The sequence below is a fragment of the Zeus faber genome, assembly GCF_960531495.2.
Source record: "Zeus faber genome assembly, chromosome: 1".
NCBI classification, from domain to species: domain Eukaryota; kingdom Metazoa; phylum Chordata; class Actinopteri; order Zeiformes; family Zeidae; genus Zeus; species Zeus faber.
In genome coordinates, this window is record NC_137193.1 from 2,522,809 (window position 1) to 2,545,028 (window position 22,220).

Sequence of the window (22,220 nt, forward strand, 5' to 3'; positions counted from 1 at the left end):
ACTTAATATGATATTTTTTTATTATTTAATATGATATAATATACAGGTACTCCTCACTTAACGACCGGGTTCCTAGGACCAGATTGTTAAGCTAATTGGTCAATAAGCATTACATTACATTACATTGATCAGACGCTTTTATCCAAAGCCACTTACAATTATTCAAACAGCGACGGACGCAGCCATCAGGAGCAATTAGCGGTTAAGTGTCTTGCTCAAGGACACTACAGCATGCTAGCAGGAGGAGCCTGGGATCCAACCAGCAACCTTTAGATTACGAGACGACCAGCTCTACCTCCTGAGCTACCATCCCCGCAAGGACCCGTGTTATTATATATAGTATATATAGTGTATATTGTATATATAATTTATAATAGAAAGGGTTGCGTCAGGAAGGGAATCCGGTGTAAAAACCATCCATTCCATACGGGTTGGGTGGAGGCCCCGGTTAACAAGGACCACCACTGGTGCTGTGAGCCAACAGGGTGCCAGCGGAAATTGTCCTACTGTCAGCCCAAGAAGAAGAAGAAGAGGAAGAAGAAGAAGAAGAAGAGGGGTGACACGTGTCCGGAGAGAGCAGGAGAAGAAGAAGGGAAGGAGAGTACAGTTGAGAGTAGGAACTTTGAACGTTGGCACTATGAAGGGTAAGGAGAGAGAGCTGGCTGACATGATGGAGAGAAGGAAGGTAGATGTACTATGTGTACAAGAGACCAGGTGGAAGAGGAGTAAGGCCAGGAGTATCACAGCCAGGTACAAACTGTTCTACCATGGAGTGGATGGCAGGAGAAACGGGGTAGGGATGGTGTTGAAGGAAGAACATGTCAAGAGTGTTTTGGAAGTGACCAGAGTGTGGGACAGAGTGATGAGCATGAAGCTGGACATTGATGGGGTGATAATGAATGTGGTCAGTGCGTACGCTCCCCAAGTTGGGTGTGAGATCGAAGAGAAAGAAGAATTCTTTAGTGAGTTGGATGTAGTGGTGGAGAGCGTCCCCAAGGGAGAAAGAGTGGTCGTAGGAGCAGATCTCAATGGGCATGTTGGCCAAGGGACCAGAGACATAGGTGATGAGAAGGTGATGGGGAGGTGTGGTGTCAAGAAGAGGAATGTGGAAGGACAGATGGTGGATTTCACCAAAAGGATGGAATTGGCTGTTGTGAATATGTATTTCAAGTAGAGGGAGGAACACAGGGTGACACACAAGAGTTGAGGAAGGTGCACACAGGTGGACTACATCTTATGCAGGAGGTGCAACCTGAAAGAGATTAGTGACTGCAAAGGGGTGTAAGGCGAGTGTGTTGCTAGGCAGCATCGGATGGTGGTCTGTAGGATGACTCTGGAGGCCAAGAAGAGGAAGAGAGTGAAAGAAGAGCCAAAGATAAAATGGTGGAAGTTTAAAATCGAGGACTGTTGCATGCGTTTTAGGGAAGAGGTAAGGCAGGCAATAGGTGGGAATGAACGGTTACCTGATGCAGAAGTGGTGAGGGAGACGCCAAGAAGGTACTCGGTGTATCATGCAGGAAGAGGAAGGAAGACAAGGACTCTTGGTGGTGGAATGAGGAAGTACAGGAGAGCATAGAGCAGAAGAGGTTGACGAAGAAGAAATGGGAAAGTCAGAGATGAAGAAAGTAGACAGGAGTACAAGCTGATGCAGCGCGAAGAGAGAAGTGGAAAAGGAAAAGGAAAAGACGTTCGACGAGTTGTATGAGTGGTTGGACAGTAAGGAAGGAGAAAAGGACTTGTACCGATTGGCAAGACAAAAGGACCAAGCTGGGAATGATGTACAGCAGGTTAGGGTGATGGAGGATAATGATGGGAATGTGCTGACTAGTGAGGAGAGTGTGTTGAGACCTGGGGAAGCATGGAAATGTTCAGGTGAGATGGCAGTGACGTTCCTAACGAGACTGTTTAACACCATCCTGGAAAGGAGAGGATGCCGGAGGAGTGGAGAAGAAGTGTACTGGTACCATCTTCAAGAATAAGGGAGACGTACAGAGCTGTAGTAACTACAGGGGAATAAAGTTGATCAGCCACAGCAGGAAGCTATGGGAAAGGGTAGTGGAGGCTCGGTTAAGAGGAGCGGTGGGGATCAGCGAGCAGCAGTGCTGCCTCTCCCCGTGCGCACATGGGGTTTCCTCCACCTCACGTCAGTAAGGACCCCACCAAAAACATGCACCCATCATTGTCTGACCAGCAATGGACATTTATCACCTGGTCCCCGGGCGCGTCCACGTATGCTGCCCACTGCTCCTGGCTGTGCCCCCGGAGGAAGGACAAGCCAGGATGGGTCAAAAGCAGAGGAGCCATTTCACCGGCACCATCAAAGCATGTATGTGTGTGTGTGTGTGCAAGCGTGTGTTGTGTGATGAATAAAGACTGTTTCTTCTTTCTTTCTTCTTTCAGTATGGTTTCATGCCAGGAAAGAGTACTACAGATGACGTGTTTGGCTTAAGAACGCTGATGGAAAAGTACAGGGAAGGCTGGAGGGAGTTGCACTGCGTCTTTGTGGATTTATAGAAAGCGTATGATAGGCTGCCGAGAGAGGAAGTGTGGTATTGCACGAGGATGTCGGGGGTGGCAGAGAAGTACTTAAGAGTGGTACAGGATATGTATGAGGGCAGTCAGACATTACATTTCATTTAGCAGACATTACATTTCATTTAGCAGACGCTTTTATCCAAAGCGACTTACAATTACAGACAGACAGTAGTAAGATGTACAGTAGGTCTGACCAAGGCATCAAAGTGGAGGTGGGACTGCATCAAGGATCAGCTCTGAGCCCTTTCTTGTTGCAGTGGTGATGGACAGGTTAACAGATGAAATCAGGCAGGAGTCTCTGTGGACTATGATGTTCACGGATGACATTGTGATCTGTAGCGAGAGCAGCGAGCAGGTGGAGGAGAGCCTGGAGAGGTGGAGGCAGCATTAGAGAGAAGAGGAATGAAAGTCAGCAGGAGTAAGACACAATACACGTGCCTGAATGGGAGGGAGGGCGGAGAAAAGCGGAGAATGCAAGGAGTGGAGGTGGAGAAGGCGAATGAGTTCAGGTACTTGGGGTCGACCATCCAACGCAGTGGAGAGTGGGGAGAGAGGTGAAGAAGAGAGTACAGGCAGGATGGAGCGGGTGGAGAAGAGACTACAGGCAGGGTGGAGAAGAGTGTCCGGAGTGATGTGTGACAGGAGGGTTCCAGCCAGAGTGAAGGGGACGGTGTAGAGGACAGTAGAGAGAGCAGCCATGTTGTACGGTTTAGAGGCGGTGGCACTGACTAAAAGGCAGGTGGATGAGGTGGAGGTGGCAGAGTTGAGGATGTGGAGGTTTTCATTGGGAGGGACAAGGATGGACAGGATTAAGAATGAGGACATTAGAGGGACAGCTCAGGTTGGACAGTTTGGTGGAAAAGTGAGAGAGGCCAGATTGAGATGGTTTGGACACGTGTGGAGGAGACATGAGAGTTACATTGGGAGATGGAGGCTGAGGGTGGAGCTGCCAGGCAAGAGGAAAAGAGGAAGCCAAAGAAAAGCTTGATGGAGCTGCTGAGGGAGGACATGCAGGCGGGTGGTGTCAGGGAGGAAGTTGCAGAACACAAGGTGTTGGAGGCAGATGATCCGCTGTGGCCACCACTAACGGGAGCAGCACAAAGAAAGATACGATTCTTATACGTAGTTATATTAGAGCCTTGTCCTTTGTAAAAGTGTGTGAATGTGATATAGAAAGTGCACTTTTTGACTTGGCTCCAGGTGTTTTTTATATATATATATATATATATATATATATATATATATATATATATATATATATATATATATATATAAACAAGACTTCCGTTTTGTAATTGTCACTGTCATATTTAAGATATATGCCAAAATGAGTATAAATGCTAAAAATTGTAATCTAAATAAACAGCATATAAATAAAAAAGGTAACATGTTAAAAGAATAACATTAATCAAATCACGGAAATAGTAAAACATAAAAAAAGAAGGAAATTAAAAAAAAAAAAAAAACGACGGCCGTGTGACGTCATCACGCGGCGCCGGAAGTGTCAGTGTGAGGAAAAGGGGGCGTGGCCGGCTCAGCTGCGGCGACTCTGAGGTCCTGCAAGGAAGAGAGCAGGAGCAAGGTGGAGGAACAGAAACACAACAAGGTGGAGGAATAACAAAAAGAAGGTGAGTTCATTATTTTCAATTCAGCTGCAGCTTGGTGAGCACTCTGAGTGTGTGCGGTGGTCACACACACAGGCTGGAGGAGGATGGAGTTGCTGGGTGGAAGGTGTGAGGGTGGAATATGTGGTGTTGAAGCTGGAGGATTGTGGTTGGAGGGTGGAGGCTGTGGGGTGCAATGTGAAGACTTGGTGTAGGGTGGAGGCATGAGCGTGGAGCGTGGAAGCAGGAGATGCAGGGTGGAGAGTGTAGAGGGTTGGAGGTGTATGGCTGGAGGGTGCAAGATGAAGTCTGGGTGTAGGCGGCAGCATGAGAGTGGAGGGGGGAGTGTGGGAGCAGGAGATGGAGGCTGGAAGGTAGACACTAGGGGGTGGAGAGGGTGTTTGAGGGTGGGAGGTGTAAGCTAGAGGGTGCAAGGTGAAGACTTGGTGTAGGCTCGCAGGTGGAGGCAGGAGAGTGGAAGGTGGTGGTTGGATGGAGGCTAGAAGGTGGAGGATGGCGAGAGTGGAGGTGCAAGGTGAAGACCGGGTGTAGGGTGGAGGCAGGAGAGCGTGAAGGTAGAGTGTGGAATTTGGAAGATGGAGGCTGGAAGCTTCCAGGAGGTTGGGAGGTGTAGGCTAGAGGGTGCAAGGTGGGGATTGGCTGTAGGCTGGCAGGTGGATGCATGGGAGTGGAAGGTTGTGGGTGATTGAAGGCTGAAGGGGTGGAGGGTGCAAGGTGTAGACTGGATGTAGACAGGAGGGTAGAGGTGGAGAGTGCAAGGTGTAGACTGGTTGGAGGGTGGAGGCAGGAGAGTGGGTGGTGCAAAGTGTAGACTTGCAAGGGGTAGAGGTTGGGAGGTGGAGAGTACAGGGTGGAGGCAGGAGGTTGGTGGTTTGATGCCTGATCTCTCTCCTTCTCCTTACACAGAGAGATGGAGGCGGACGGAGAGCAGAACCCGCTTGGGGCCTCGGCCAATCAGAGCACAGCGTCCGGAGCCGGTCCCCGCCCCTCCACCATCACCTCCATGTCCCTGTACGAGAGGCAGGCCGTGCAGGTGTGTTACTATTCACTGCGTCCAGCATCCCATAATATAATAACCAGCAGAACCCCTTTTTTTTGTTTACTTTACTCTGCATTACTCTACTTTACTTTATTTCATTATCATGATTATTATTATTATTATTTCATTATTATTATTATTATTATTATTATTATTATTATTATTATTATGATCATCATTATTATTATTATTATTATTATTATTATCATCATCATGATTATTATCATTATTATTATTTCATTATCATGATCATTATTATTATTATTTATTATTATTTCATTATCATGATCATGATCATCATTATTATTATTATTATTATTATTATTATTATTATCATGATCATCATCACTATTATTATTATTATTATCATGATCATCATTATTATTATTATTATTATTATTATTATTATTATTATTATTATCATGATCATCATCATTATTATTATTATTATTATTATTATTATTATTATTATCATGATCATCATTATTATTATTATTATTATTATCATGATCATTATTATTATTATTATTATTATTATTATTATTATTATTATTGATACCCTATTGATATTGTTTGGGGAAAATTCTCAGAATTTAGCTTTGGCTCCGATTTTTATTATAATGAATCATTTCCTGAACGTGTTAGAGTGGTGAGTGAGGTGTCGTCGGAGCCGGGGAGTTGGGGGCGTTCAGAGTGTTGGGGGAGTTGGGGGCGTTCAGAGTGTTGGGGGAGTTGGGGGCGTTCAGAGTGTTGGGGGAGTTGGGGGCGTTCAGGGAGTTGGGGGCGTTCAGAGTGTTGGGGGAGTTGGGGGCGTTCAGAGTGTTGGGGGTGTTGGGGGCGGTCAGGGTGTTGGGGGAGTTGGGTCTTGGCTTTGGGGGCGTTCAGGGTGTTGGGGGAGTTGGGGGCGGTCAGGGTGTTGGGGGAGTTGGGGGCGGTCAGGGTGTTGGGGGTGTTGGGGGCGTTCAGGGTGTTGGGGGAGTTGAGGGCGGTCAGGGTGTTGGGGGAGTTGGGTCTTGGCTTTGGGGGCGTTCAGGGTGTTGGGGGAGTTGGGGGCGTTCAGAGTGTTGGGGGTGTTGGGGGCGGTCAGGTTGTTGGGGGTGTTGGGGGCGTTCAGGGTGTTGGGGGAGTTGGGTCTTGGCTTTGGGGGCGTTCAGGGTGTTGGGGGAGTTGGGGGCGTTCAGGGTGTTGGGGGTGTTGGGGGCGGTCAGGGTGTTGGGGGAGTTGGGGGCGTTCAGGGTGTTGGGGGTGTTGGGGGCGGTCAGGGTGTTGGGGGAGTTGGGGGCGGTCAGGGTGTTGGGGGAGTTGGGGGCGGTCAGGGTGTTGGGGGAGTTGGGGGCGTTCAGGGTGTTGGGGGTGTTGGGGGCGGTCAGGGTGTTGGGGGTGTTGGGGGCGTTCAGGGTGTTGGGGGAGTTGGGGGCGGTCAGGGTGTTGGGGGTGTTGGGGGCGGTCAGGGTGTTGGGGGTGTTGGCGGCGGTCAGGGTGTTGGGGGAGTTGGGGGCGTTCAGGGTGTTGGGGGAGTTGGGTCTTGGCTTTGGGGGCGTTCAGGGTGTTGGGGGTGTTGGGGGCGGTCAGAGTGTTGGGGGAGTTGGGGGCGGTCAGGGTGTTGGGGGAGTTGGGTCTTGGCTTTTGGGGCGTTGGGGGCATCTTGGTCTTCCAGGGAGGGAGAGAGAGGCTCCGCCCTCCAGCTCACCCTGCCTCCCTACATCCCAGAATGGTAAATTTGTAATTGTTGTTGATTAGTGTTGTTGTTATTATTGTTATTGTCATTATTAATATTATTATTGTTATTCTTCTTCTTCTTCTTGTTAGTGTTATTGTTATTGTTATTGTTATTGTTATTGTTATTCTTATTATTATTGTTATTATTCTTATTATTGTTGTTGTTGTTGTTATTATATTGTTGTTGTTTATTATTGTTATTGTTGTTGTTATTGTTGTTGTTATTATATTGTTCTTGTTTATTGTTGTTATTATTATTATTATTGTTGTTATTATTTATTGTACATTTTATAAAGTTATTTTCTGGAATTATAATAACAAACCAACACACTGAGAGCAATGGAATTATTGTACTTTTAACGTGTGTGTGTTCTTTCATCTTCAAGTTTACTACACAAAAATTAAGTATAAATCCTCTCCACCTCCTCTCTCCTCCTCTCTCCACCTCCTCTCTCCTCCTCTCTCCACCTCCTCTCTCCTCCTCTCTCCACCTCCTCTCTCCACCTCCTCTCTCCTCCTCTCTCCTCCTCTCTCCACCTCCTCTCTCCTCCACCTCCTCTCTCCTCCTCTCTCCACCTCCTCTCTCCTCCTCTCTCCACCTCCTCTCTCCACCTCCTCTCTCCTCCTCTCTCCACCTCCTCTCTCCTCCTCTCTCCACCTCCTCTCTCCTCCTCTCTCCACCTCCTCTCTCCACCTCCTCTCTCCTCCTCTCTCCTCCTCTCTCCACCTCCTCTCTCCTCCACCTCCTCTCTCCTCCTCTCTCCACCTCCTCTCTCCTCCTCTCTCCACCTCCTCTCTCCTCCTCCCCTCCTCTCCTCCTCACCCCCCCCCCCCCCACTCTCCCCTCCTCCTCCTCCTCCTCCTCCTCCACCTCCACCAGGCCCTGCAGGCCCTGCAGCGTCAGCCTCATGCAGCTCAGTATTTCCAGCAGTTGATGCTGCAGCAGCAGATCAGCAGCGCACAGCTGCACAACCTGGCAGCGGTGCAGCAGGTAGACTGTGTGTGTGTGTGTGTGTGTGTGTGTGTGTGTGTGTGTGTGTGTGTGTGTGTGTGTGTGTGTGTGTGTGTGTGTGTGTGTGTGTGTGTGTGTGTGTGTGTGTGTGTGTGTGTGTGTGTGTGTGTGAATGCTGCTTCCTAAACTGTTTTCCATCTTCTCTGCCTAAATGTAAAAGTAAGTGATGAACGACAGGAATGTTTCCCTACATTACATTACATTACATTTATCAGACGCTTTTACGGACGCAGCCATCAGGAGCAATGAGGGGTTAAGTGTCTTGCTCAAGGACACTACAGCATGCTAGCAGGAGGAGCCTGGGATCCAACCAGCAACCTTTACATCACTAGACCACCAGCTCTACCTCCTGAGATACCATCCCACTCCCACTCCCACTCATCCCTATGACATCATAAGCAACAATAAATCACCAGGAAATGCAAACGCACCCCCCAAAAATAATGAGGGAAGGACGACGGTGAGGGGAAACCAAAATGACCTCAATACACGTGTCTCATGGTATTTTGGAAGGAGAACTATTTGAGAACAAAAATGATATCAAGTAAACAAAAACCCCAGGTGCGGTCGAGCTGGGAGGTGAAAGGTCAACACAAGCAGAATACAGCGACAAACCCTCTTCAACCCCAACGCAGCTCAACACACCAGAGACGAGACGTGTTTCCTTGTGAATACTCACCGGTGTCGAACGCGAGGCCTGGGACACCTTCCCAAAACACCTGGACGGGGGTGGGGGGCGGAGCTTGGTCTTCATGGCGCTCCTCCTCCTCCGGCCACGCCTCTTCCCCTGCTCTGAGCAGCCGTGCGTGTTGCGGTGGCGCTTTGCTTGCTCCGTCTCTTTTTAAATCTTGTTTAAACGTCGCTTCCGCAGACGTGTTGAGGCGGAGCGCTCGGATCCGGTCCTGGTTTTCACAGTCCTCCCGTTTTAGTCGACGAATCCCTGTCGTCCGAACAACTGGGAATTTGGAATTATTATTATTATTTTTTTGTTCATTTGTTCCACCTGTTGACATTGAACCTTGGAACAAAAAATGCAAATTAAATCACATTGAAAATAACTCTTACTTTGGGCTTTTATTGAGTTCATTTTGTATTATTATATTTAATTTGTTCTATTTTATTACAGTTTAAGACATTTTATTTACATTTTATTTACATTGATTTGAAATGAGTGACTTTTTGGATGAAATCGTATTTAAAAAAAATAAAAATAAAAAATAAATCGATTAACCAGGGACAATTGGAAAGTTGCCAAAAGCCGAGGAATAAAAGTAAAGTCATCTCAAGGTCAAAAGTTACAGTGACTCCGCTGCTCAACTTACACGCACACTAAGTAGTAGCATCTTATATAATCCATGTGTCATATATCCACAAGTACCAGATTTGACGTCTCGCTGTGTTTTGTCCGATGCCAGGCCAGCGTCACAGCCTCGGGGGGCGGAGCTTCCTCCGGCTCTCGTCCTATTGGTCCAGGAGCTTCCACCACGTCCACCATCAGCCAATCAGTGCTGCTGAGCGGGACGGCAGGCGGGCAGGGCCACATGTACCTGAGGGTGGGTTACTACCGATATCCTGTGATACTACCAATATACTCAATGCTACAGATATCCTGTGATACTACCGATATCCTGTGATACTACCAATATACTCAATGCTACAGATATCCTGTGATACTACAAATATACTCGATGCTACAGATATCCTGTGATACTACCAATATACTCAATGCTACAGATATCCTGTGATACTACCGATATCCTGTGATACTACCGATATACTCGATGCTACAGATATCCTGTGATACTACAAATATACTCGATGCTACAGATATCCTGTGATACTACCAATATACTCAATGCTACAGATATCCTGTGATACTACAAATATACTCGATGCTACAGATATCCTGTGATGCTACAGATATCCTGTGATACTACCGATATCCTGTGATACTACCGATATACTCGATGCTACAGATATCCTGTGATACTACCGATATACTCGATGCTACAGATATCCTGTGATACTACCAATATACTCGATGCTACAGATATCCTGTGATACTACAAATATACTCGATGCTGCAGATATCCTGTGATACTACCAATATACTCGATGCTACAGATATCCTGTGATACTACAAATATACTCGATGCTACAGATATCCTGTGATACTACCAATATACTCGATGCTACAGATATCCTGTGATACTACAAATATACTCGATGCTGCAGATATCCTGTGATACTACCAATATACTCGATGCTACAGATATCCTGTGATACTACCGATATCCTGTGATACTACCAATATACTCGATGCTACAGATATCCTGTGATACTACCAATATACTCGATGCTGCAGATATCCTGTGATACTACCGATATCCTGTGATACTACCAATATACTCGATGCTGCAGATATCCTGTGATACTACCGATATCCTGTGATACTACCAATATACTCGATGCTACAGCCATTGTCCCGCAATACTGCCGGTATCCTGCACTACTACCGATACCACCGATATATACACCGGTACTGCCATCGTCCTGCGATGCTACAGATATCCTGCGATACTACCGATATTCTGTGATACAACCATTATATTGTGATACTGCCTTTGTCCTGCGATACTACCAATATCCTGTGATAGTACCGATATACTGCAATACTATGGATATCCTGCGATAATACCAATATAATCCGATGCTAGCGACATCCTGCGTACTGCTGAAGAGGTCTGTCGTGCAGGGGTCCTCAGGGAACCTCCAGCTGCTGGGTGTGACCGGCTGCTGGTGTGACCCCCTGCAGGTGAACCGCTCCCTGCGCGCCCCCCTCTCCTCCCAGCTTATCTTCATGCCCGGTGCCACGGCGACGGCTGCCGTGGCAACTGTCACGCAGCAAACGCAGACTCAGCAGCAGCAGCAGCAGCACCAGCAGCAGGAAGTGGCGCCCGGCTCCGCCTCCTCATCCTCCGGCAGCCAATCGGAGAGCGACCAGGTCTGTGTGCGTGTCGGTCGGTAGGAGGTTGAGAAAACCCCGGCTCCGGGACGTGCGCCGCAGTGACGCGTGTCCGTCTGTCGCACTGCTTCCAGGTCCAGAACCTGGCCCTCCGAGGCTCCTCGGGACCCAAAGGAGCCGGTGTCAAAACGGAGGCTTCAGAGAGGGAGTCTGGTACGGAAAGAGCGAACAAGAGGAAGGAGGAAGGAGAGGGAGTTTGGCAGTAAACAGTCAACGTGTACAAGCCAAAAGCACCAGGAACATGCGCTCCAGGCGTTTCTAGTCCTTCCCTCTGACTTGATCTCATTTTATCTTTTCTTCTTCTCTCCTCTCCACCCCAGCCCCTCCCACCCTCCACCCTCCCCGCAAGCCCAGCCCGCCCCAGTTGCCCCACATCAAGATCCCCACCTACCCCCAGCCCTCCGCCCTGAAGCCCCACCACCCTTCCTCCTCCTCCTCCTCCTCCTCCTCCTCCTCCATCCCTCTCTCCCAGCTGCTGCTCCACGGGCCCCGGGCCATCACCGCGGTGACCGCGGCTGCCGCGGCAACGCACATCCTGGTGCCCGCGTGCAGCGCGGCGCAGCAGCGCCCCCCGCTGGGCGGGGCGGGTGTGGCGGGGGTGCGCCCAGGGGGCGGAGCCCAGACCCTGGTGGTACAGCCCCTGCAGAAGGCCTCCCTGGCGGGGGACAAGCCCGTCCCCATCCAGCCCAAAACCCTGCATGGGGTCCGGCTGCCGCTGCACCTGCCCTCCAGGTGAGGACGTAGCACTTAGCATGTTGCCCAAACAGGGGTCTGCTGCCCTCCTAGGGGTCCTTGAAGGAACTGCAGGGGGTCCACCTGCCCTCCAGGTGAGGATGTACCACGAAGCATTCTGCATTTAGCTCAAACTGGGCTCCGCCGACCCTGAAGGGTCCTTGAAGGAATTGCATGTAAAACAATGAACAAATAATCCAGCTACTAATAAATATATTGACAAGAAAATATTTTATAACTAGTATTTCTTAGCCTGACATCGCCAGACCAATTTGCAAATGCGAGTAAGTCTGGAACCTCTCAGTTCGTTTTCGATTTCCAAGCGTTTGCAGCGGACGCTGACCAAAATGTCTCTGGACGCAACTGGATAGAAGTACAACCAATCAGAGCGACTAAACGTGTGACGTAGCACCGAGCGACGGAAAAATGTAAACAAACAACAAATCCCGTGTGAAGCACGGCAAACACATTTTTTATTTTTATTATTTTAGCGGCAGCCATCTTGGTAAGGTGCCTCAACAGCCCATATTAGATAAACGGTTGCGATTGGCCCGACCCCGCCCGGTTGGGCCGGTCATCTGTCTGAACCGGAGGGGGGCGCGGACGTATCTGCCGGAGCAAATAAAACGCTTGTTTCTGGTTTGAGAGAAAAATGCACAACAGTGGGACGTTGGGGATGTCGACGTCTTTTCATCATTGCAGCTTCTATGTCGTGTCATCAGATGGCGCCACTAGCTAGTGTTAGCATTAGCATTTAGGTGGAGTCAAACCAGACGGAGACGGGTCAGCGGTCGTTATCTGGAGACGACTGGCTGCTGACGGACACTGTCAGACTGCTCCGCTGTGAACCACTTCTCTCCCCCTTCCTCCCAGGAACCCTCCCCCCATCCTCCCCTCCCCGGCTCCGCCCTCAAGCTCGGCCCCGCCCGCCCCCGCCCCGCTGCCCTACATCCCGGTCCAGATCGTGGGGGCCCGGCAGAGCTCCCCGGGGACCCCCCAAGCCCTGGCCCGGGAACCGGGCATGGGCTCGCCCGGCCCGCTCGGCGCCTCCAGGGGGGGCGGGGCCGCAGGGGGGCGGGGCTTGGGCCTCAAGACCCTCAGGCCGGCCCCCCAGGAGGCCCAGCCACCGGCCCCGGTGTCCCACGTGCACCCTCAGAACCAGCGGCACAACGGACCCCTGTCCTCCGCCCGTCCTCCCCCCTCCGTCTCCTGTCCTCCGCCCTGCTCCTCTCGCCCCCCGGTGGCGGAGGAGCAGGGCGGAGTCTCGCCGCTGGTCGGCGCTAACGGGGAGTCGACGGGGGGAGACCAGACCCAGGTAAAATGACTTCCTCTTCACTGTCCTGTCACACAGTTATGACACGTCCATGTTGATGTTTGGTGGGGTTATGGGTTGGAGCCGCCGAAAATATGAAAGAGACAAAAACATGATTGAGATGAAAGTTTGTTCCAACATTCAATGTCAGTGAATGAATGACACCTCAGTTCTGCCACGGAAAGCAAACAAAACACACCAAAAGACCACGCAGCTGATCGTTGTTTGGAAACCACTCTCCACTATTAATCAGCAGGTTTTTTATGTCTTCCATTTTTGTCATCAAAATAGACGGTTCAGTTATGCATCATCTTCAGATTTTTTTTCTTTTTCTACAGTATATACAGTGGTAGCTGGACTTAGGACGGTCATTGGTTCTATAGAACGCTCGTGTGTTAAAACAGTCGTATGTCCAAGCAGTTTTCAATATCAACGATGACATCATGAAGGGTGAAAATAAACAAAACACACAAACACAGTAAATATGAAAGAAATATCCAAGAAATAAGCCACCAACTACCTGCACACACCATGTAGGTCACCCGCTGACTGGCTGCTGACTGGCTGCTGACTGGCTGCTGACTGGCTGCTGACTGGCTGCTGACTGGCTGCTGACTGGCTGCTGACTGACTGGCTGGCTGCTGACTGGCTGCTGACTGACTGGCTGCTGACTGGCTGCTGACTGACTGGCGACTGACTGGCTGCTGACTGGCTGCTGACTGACTGGCTGCTGACTGGCTGCTGACTGACTGACTGCTGACTGGCTGCTGACTGACTGGCTGCTGACTGACTGGCTGCTGACTGGCTGGCTGCTGACTGGCTGCTGACTGGCTGCTGACTGGCCACTGACTGGCTGCTGACTGGCTGGCTGCTGACTGGCTGCTGATTGACTGACTGGCCGCTGACTGGCTGCTGACTGACTGGCTTCTGACTGGCTGCTGACTGGCCGCTGACTGGCTGCTGACTGGCTGGCTGCTGACTGGCTGGCTGCTGACTGGCTGCTGACTGGCTGCTGACTGACTGGCTGCTGACTGGCTGGCTGCTGACTGACTGGCCGCTGACTGGCTGCTGACTGGCTGCTGACTGACTGGCTGCTGACTTGCTGCTGACTGACTGGCTGCTGACTGGCTGCTGACTGGCTGCTGACTGACTGGCTGCTGACTGACTGGCTGCTGACTGGCTGCTGACTGACTGGCTGCTGACTGACTGGCTGCTGACTGGCTGCTGACTGACTGGCTGCTGACTGACTGGCTGCTGACTGGCTGGCTGCTGACTGACTGGCTGGCTGCTGACTGGCTGCTGACTGACTGGCTGCTGACTGGCTGGCTGCTGACTGGCTGCTGATTGACTGACTGGCTGCTGACTGGCTGCTGACTGACTGGCTGCTGACTGGCTGCTGACTGACTGGCTGCTGACTGGCTGGCTGCTGACTGACTGGCTGGCTGCTGACTGGCTGCTGACTGACTGGCTGCTGACTGGCTGGCTGCTGACTGGCTGCTGATTGACTGACTGGCTGCTGACTGACTGGCTTCTGACTGGCTGCTGACTGGCCGCTGACTGGCTGCTGACTGGCTGGCTGCTGACTGGCTGCTGACTGGCCGCTGACTGGCTGCTGACTGGCTGCTGCACATTTCCACGGTGGTATCTTGAAGCAGTCGGTCTCAAGTGGATGCAGGTTCTGGTGACGATGGTGCAGGTGTCCTGGCTGAAAGTAGATGCTAAGTCCAGTATCACTGTTCATGTGTTTTCCATGTTCTAAAAGTCAACGCTGTGTTAAACTGATGGATGCTTTATCAACCAATCACATTCCACGTTGAGTCACCAAACGTCTTTTTGTCCCTGGCGGTTAAACTGACGTGCGATTGAGAGGAGCTCAAATGTTTTCCGTATCTTCTTTCCGACCTCTTGGTGGTGTTGAGGGTCCGTCTCGTCGCTCGTTTGAAATGTGTTTTTTCGGGTGGGGGGGGGTGGAAGCAGGCGCCCGTCTCTCTGAAGAGGAAGTCTGAGGACGATGGCCCCGCCCCCTCCCGGCCACCATCCAGCCCAATCAGAGAGCAGCCCCGCAGCCCAGCCCGGACGGGTAACAAACCAAAACCGAACCGTCGTCACTCAATCGGCTTTGTTTACCTGTGGTTGCCGTGGTGATGTGTAACATAAACAGGAAGTGATTTTGGCGGAAGTTCAATGATTTTAGTTGTTAAGCGGGAAAACCCCAAATTCGTAGGAAATGTTCCTTCTATCCGGTTCCGCCGCTTCGCTTATAACCTGAAAATGTCCACCGTCCTCCCCCGCCAGACCCCGGGTCCCCCCCGCCCTCCCAGGCTCCGCCCCCTCAGGAGCTGTCCATCTGCCAGGGGGGCAAGTCCCCGCCCTCTCAGGCGCCGGCCGCCCCCCGGGTGGGCGTCGTCCTGGGGGACGCCGCCCCGCCCGCTCGGGCCGTGTCCGTCTCCCGGGTGGGCGTGGCCCCGGGGGACAAGGCGCTGCCCCCTCAGGCCGTGGTCAGACCCAGCGTGCTCACGCATCTCATCGAAGGCTTTGTCATCCAGGAAGGGGCGGAGCCGTTTCCTGTGAGCAGTTGGTTATTTCATTTATTGTGATCTATAAGTTGCTATTGATCCTTCAATATTATTGAGCATCGGTCTTTAACTTTTAGCTTCAGCCGAAACCTTCTTTCCTTCTTGACTTGCACCGTTCTACCGTTGCCACAACAGCTGGGCGTCGATAAAGTTTCATTTCCTCCGGTCAGGTCTGCGGCTCGGCAAAGGAGCCGCCCGGCGACGACTCCACCGCTGACAGCCCGGACACCAACCAGTCGGAGGGCGTGGTCACGGCGCGAGGTGAACGGGGCACACACCCAAATCCACATGAAACCCTGCAGCATAACTCAGGGACGACCTCCACGCAGACGGCGTGCCGTGTTTATTTGGTGACACTGAGCGTCCGGCTGCTCCCAGGACTGTTTACTAGTGTTGTTTCTCTTGAACGGGACGTGGAGGTTGACAGGGAGACGCGACGCCGAACGTGACGTTCCGAGTTCCTCACGTCAACGGCCTCATTGATCTCTTTTAAGTCTTCCGGCCTGGTTTCTACGCGACACCACAAGATGGCGCCACCAGCCGGTGTTAGCGTTAGCAATAGCATTAGCATGTGGATTGAGACGGAACATTGATTTGAGACAACTTCGCAACCAGTCTGTGGAGTTTAAAGAGAGAAACGGTCGCAACAACGTGTCCAACACTGTAGTAGCGTAGCAAACTGTTCTCCTAGATACTATTTTCGATAATGATAATATATAACATGCGCCGTCAAACTGGACGTGCTTTGCTCACTTTGGCACATGTTGTGAGTTATTTTGTGTGAAGGGCATAAGAGCTTTTCCTCGTCTGTATTTCAACTTCCTTTCCTCTCTACTTCCTGTCCTTGCCTCAGTGTTGAAGTGCGAGTACTGTCACACCTTGGCACCGGCCACTCGCTTCAGGGGAACCAAGAGGTTCTGCTCCATGACCTGCGCAAAGAGGTACCAGACCCGAGACCCAGAACCAGGACCAGAGCCGGAGCCGTAACGAGTCCCAGAACCAGAACTACAACCACAACCACAACCACAACCACAACACTATTTACTAGAACAGGATTCACACGGTGGTGGCCTCCTCAGAAACAAACGCTCTTTACGTTTAAGTATCTTGCACCTAAAACTTTTTTTAAATCTCACAACCTTAATATTGTACAATTGGAAACAAGTTTTTCATTTTGCTTCAGAAAGCCGAGGGAGGAATATTTGGTATTTTTAAAATGATAACTCATGAAGCAAACGCATATCGACATATTTCCGAACATTGTGTAAAAATACAGTATAACGTGAGAAAACACCTTTGATTCATTGAGGATGTGCTGTCGCGTGTGCTGCTCTCTGTCTACCGTGCGCCCTGTGCTGGTTTGCCAGGTACAACGTTAGCTGCAGGCAGCACTTCCGCCTGAGGGCGGCTCACGGCCCCGGTCACAGCCCCGGTCACAGCCCCGGTCACGGCCCCGGTCACGGCCCCGGTCAAGGCCCCGGTCACGGCCCCGGTCACGGCCCCGGTCAAGGCCCCGGTCACCTCCAGGGCGTGGTCAGGAGGCGGGTTCCGAGGAGGACCAGCTCGGAAATTGCCAGCGCCAAGATCGCGGGGAGGCCACTTCCTGCCAAGGTGCGGCTGAGGGAGCACGAGGGGAAACCTTCCCCCGTGCCCGTGAATCACAATGTCAGCGGTGTGTGTGTGTGTGTGTGTGTGTGTGTGTGTGTGTGTGTGTGTGTGTGTGTGTGTGTGTGTGTGTGTGTGTGTGTGTGTGTGTGTGTGTGTGTGTGTGTGTGTGTGTGTGTGTGTGTGTGTGTGCATGTGCATGCATATTATGGGCTGTATACACTGACGTTTAAATAAAGCGGGTCCTAAAATTGACCCCTGCAGAACACTAGCAGAACAGTCAATAGAGGCCGTGTATGGATGTTAGATAGAACTTTATTCACCACTGGGGGGCAGTTGCGCTGTCAGAGCGTCTTCTCTGGTGTCGTCGTGTGCATAAATCATTGTCATCAATGTACATGTGAATATTATGGTCTGTGTACTCTGAGAGAAGAACATAAGTTTTAAAACAAGCTGGTCCGGAAATGGATCCTTGTGGAACACCAGGAGAACAGTCTACAGAGGCCTGCTGCTACGTTACTGTACGATTCAATAGGATGAACCTCAGTTGGATTCTTTAACTTGGGATTTTTAATTCCGAAGCTGAAATTGAGATATGTCAATAGTGTTTAAAAAATATATATATACTAAAAAATAAATAAATAAAAAGAATGAAGTATCATATTCAATATTATATACTCAGCTCCATTTGAAAGTTTATCGAGGTGTGAAATGCCTTGCTCAAGGACACCTCTGCCTCTCCCTCCAGTGTCGCTCAGAGTCGAGCCAATCAGACGAGGGCTCCAGCGAGGAGGAGGAGGAGGAGGAGGACAATGATGACGATGATGATGATGATGAAGCGAATAATGAAGAGGAGGACGAACCTATGCGCCCCTCCCCCGCCACCTCGATTTCCTGCCACCAGGCCCCGCCCCGCCCCGCATCGGATGTCTCCGCCCCCGTCTTCCTGCCCGGTAGCCCCTCCCACTGGAGCGTCGAGGAAGTGACGCAGTTTATTTCCTCGCTGCAAGGTGGGAGCGCTGTTTTCATATCCAGACAATAGCGGTTTTGGGATGAATAGTGACAAGCATGATGAGCCATGTCTGCTTTTCTACCTATTTTCAGTTCCACTTATTTATTTCGAGGATTATTTTGGGGATGGTAGCTCAGGAGGTAGAGCTGGTTGTCTAGTAATCTAAAGGTTGCTGGTTGGATCCCAGGCTCCTCCTGCTAGCATGCTGTAGTGTCCTTGAGCAAGACACTTAACCCCTCATTGCTCCTGATGGCTGCGTCCGTCGGTGTTTGAATAATAAAAGTGGCTTTGGATAAAAGCGTCTGCTAAATGAAATGTAATGTAATGTAATGTGACACGTTATCCAGAGTGACATGCTTATAGCTCTTTCCGCTGCACAGAAAATCCGCCAACAGAAAACTGGCTTTTTTTTCTGTAGTTACAAAGGGTTACAATCGTCACTCATTCCCGGGAGGGATGACCCCGCAGCGGGTCACAGCTTTTTATCGGCTCCACCTCCGATCGGCAGTGATGGAAACGCGACACCGGGGCGGACGCGCTCCTTTTCGCCCCGTTTCCGAAAACTGCCACCGCAGCGCCGCCCCGAGCCGGCCTCCGGACCCCGCCCGGTCTGTCTGATGGTCACGTCTGGCCCATGCGCGTGACACGCACGGGGAGCCTCCGCCGCGCGCCGTCGTGCGGGTGTGGGTGCTCCATGATGCTTTCTACTGTTTTTTATTCTGACGTCGAACGTCGATCCTCCTACTGGCAATAGGAAGGGAGTCAATCTCCTATTATTAATGGGTTTACCTGCGTATACACAATGTCTTCCTTCATACCATTCTTCTTCTATCTTCATTCTGAAATCTCCACCCATGTGTATAAATCAGGTGTGTGGTTGTTACATTACATTACATTGCATTTAGCAGGCGCTTTTATCCAAAGCGACTTACAATTATTCAAACAGCGACGGATGCAGCCATCAGGAGCAATGAGGGGTTAAGTGTCTTGCTCAAGGACACTACAGCATGCTAGCAGGAGGAGCCTGGGATCAAACCAGCAACCTTTACATCACTAGACCACCAGCTCTACCTCCTGAGCTACCATCCCCATAGGTAGTGTGTTATAACCGTATGTATATGCTGGCGGAAGAACGGCAGTTTAAATAAAACGGGTCCTGAAATGGATCCCTGCGGAACACCAGCGGAACCGTCAACAAGTGTTCGTCCCTGTCACCGGCTCAACAGGAGTTCAAATAGAAGGGTTCTAACGCTGATCCCTGCTCTCCCTTTCCCTCCTTTTCATTTCCTCTCTTTTCCTGGTCAGGGTGCGAGGACCTGGCGTCCCACTTCCTGTCCCAGGAGATCGACGGCCAGGCTCTGCTGCTGCTCAGGGAGGAGCATCTCATGTCCACCATGAACATCAAGCTAGGTCCTGCGCTAAAGATCTGCGCACACATCAACACCCTGAGGGACTGAGCCATTAGAATAAATAAAATAATAGAAAACCAGATTTTGGAAAATGGTCCACACAGCAAAATTCAAGCCTGTACAAAAAACAAAAAAGTTATTTCTAAAGTATGACCGTGGGTGGTTGAAGATCAAGCCCCCAAAACTCTCACTTACATCAGAGGAAATGCTTCCGGAACGCTCCCGTTTGTAGAGAGTGGTTAAGGCAGTACGTTACGTTGCCATGGAGACGACTAGTCGGGTTGAAAACCCTCAGAAGGCGGCCATTTTGAACCATATCTTTGTCGATCGCATTACCCGATTCTTAAGATCATTGTAAACGTTTGTACAATCATCGTACAAATGATCATTTGTACGATGATCATTTGTACGATCCTCTTAAAATCATTTTTTGGATTATTTGTACAATCACTTGAAGCCCATTTGGCCTACCTTCAGCCGTCTTACGCCGTACTAAGTACTGACCATGTCATTTTCTTGTAAATTCAAATTTTCCAGAACACATTTTTGGGGCCATATCAAACAATGGGTCAAAATGGCCGACCACTTACATTTGGAACCGTGTTATCGTTGCCCAGGGTGACGGGATGTCACACCATCCCACTCTATAAATGTTTTATAGATAGTTATCATATTTATATTATTCTCCCAGTTTTCTTCTGTTTGCAAACTTTCTTTATTGTTCTGTTCACAAAATATTATTTATGTATAATTTATATATACACACACACACACACACACACACACACACACACACACACACTGTGTGTATATATATATATATATATATATATATATATATATATATATATATATATATATATATATATATATAGTGTATCATATTTGTTCCGTTATTAAATTATTTTCACCTAACTCACTCAACTTGTAGCAAAGAATCCAAGTTCCATCAAATCAGCTTTTACAAAATGTCGACGGCCTTATTTTGGAGGGAAAATCTTCAAATTTTGTTGTTGTGAACTTGTGACTTTATCCTTAATACTTCAATTTAAACGCCAATTTCTAACTGTACCACAGTGTTGGGATCAATTAAGGGCCTGGTCAAGGCCTTGATGCCAGGTTTGAAAATGCCATTAAAGCATGACAATATGGCCGACATATAAAGGATGTTTGGTGGACATCTTAGGCTTAGGGAGGCTCTCTGACTGCCTCCTTCTGTTGCCTGCGACCACGCCCTCCGAGCTGGAAGGCGTGGCACCACTAACATCACATCGCATCGCGTTAAGAATTCGTCGGGGGAAAAAGGGTGAAAGTCAAATGTGTCTGAGTGAAAGTTTCAGTGAAGTTTGGGGGAAAAAAAAAGGATTCTAGTGTAAAAGTAGCAACTTCCTTTCCAAGGAAACTGTCTTCCTTCTCCAGCTCTACCTGTGTTCTACCTGTCTATCTATCTACCTGTCTACCTGTCTGTTCTTCTACCGCGCTCTCACTCGCTGTGACGCGGGTTAATAACGGTATTTTCGAAAATAGTCTTTATATTAGTAATAGTAACAATCTTTGTTCGTGTTTACATTTTCTGGTCCCTCTAGGATTTTGTGGCATTATGACATGGGTTTTCAGCAGAATTAGCATTCGCAGGTGATCTCGCTTATCTACGGAAAGCTACTCCTTGTTTGTTTGTCACTTTGCGGAATTCCCGTTTTTTTCGAGGTGTTACGCGTTGCAGGGCACTTTGAAAAGCAGATCCTTGTTTCCTGCTCTCATCACACCAGCACTTTTACTTTAAACTGTAGTATTTGAAAATAAACCTTGAATCTTGTCAATGGATTTGGTTTTGTCTTTCTTTTGTTTTCTAAAAATTGGAAAGTTTTTGGCAAAATTGTGGATGGACTTCAAGTCTGAAGCTTTGATAAAGAAGTCAAATTATATCATCGTGCAAATAAACAAGTCAACAACACTTGACTGTTTGTGCCATTTAGCTTCAACAAGGAAGTTCCTTGTAGAGGTGGAGGAGAGGGGGAGTAGAGGTGTAGAAGTAGAGGAGGGGTAGAGTTATATTAGAGGTTGTGTAAACAATTTTCTAAATATTGAGGAATACGAATGGACTTTGTGGTCTTCATGGGGTCTGGCTCCTCCGTGGGGTCTGGCTCCTTCGTGGGGTCTGGCCCCTCTGTGGGGTCTGGCTCCTCCGTGGTCTTCTTATTCCTCGGTGTGATCAGGGTCTACGTTTGTTTGGAAACCTGAAGGTGAATTCTTCCTTGAATGTGTTTCTTCAAGGAGAAGCCTGAAGGTGTTGTTCTTCTCCTCATCCTGAAGCTCCTGATGGAGCGGGGAGGAAACCTTGACCTTCAGACCTGCTTGAGGAGTGTACCATTGGTTTAACGGGGAAGCCCGCGGAGATGAAAGGTTCACAAAATAAAAATAATGGGAGTCATTGGAAGAAAAAAATTGCAATTTGACTTTGTTAAACCTATTTATTTTTTCAGGTTTTCTCAACCCAAAATTTGCAGCTCATTCATCCAATTACTGCATGTGCTGCTGCTTTTCTCCAGTCGCAATTTTCTATTTTTTTTTTTAACCTGTGCTGTCAGCGTGCAGGACGTAAAACACAGAGTATTTGTT

At 49.4% G+C, this 22,220-nt stretch overlaps 1 protein-coding gene across 1 annotated transcript; it reads left to right on the forward strand.

Annotated features, from left to right (window-relative positions):
- The first annotated feature begins 4,083 nt into the window (after window positions 1-4,083).
- Window positions 4,084-20,311, forward strand: LOC307240052 (uncharacterized protein). Its single transcript, XM_080013629.1, has 15 exons — window positions 4,084-4,163; window positions 5,067-5,193; window positions 7,799-7,909; window positions 9,346-9,483; window positions 10,746-10,934; window positions 11,030-11,108; window positions 11,279-11,687; window positions 12,561-13,002; window positions 14,974-15,079; window positions 15,295-15,566; window positions 15,746-15,836; window positions 16,429-16,516; window positions 16,943-17,186; window positions 17,929-18,190; window positions 19,498-20,311. The coding sequence occupies exons 2-15, from the start codon at window positions 5,071-5,073 to the stop codon at window positions 19,647-19,649; spliced, it is 2,706 nt and encodes a 901-aa protein (XP_079869755.1). The 5' UTR covers window positions 4,084-4,163; window positions 5,067-5,070; the 3' UTR covers window positions 19,650-20,311.
- The last annotated feature ends 1,909 nt before the right edge of the window (window positions 20,312-22,220 follow it).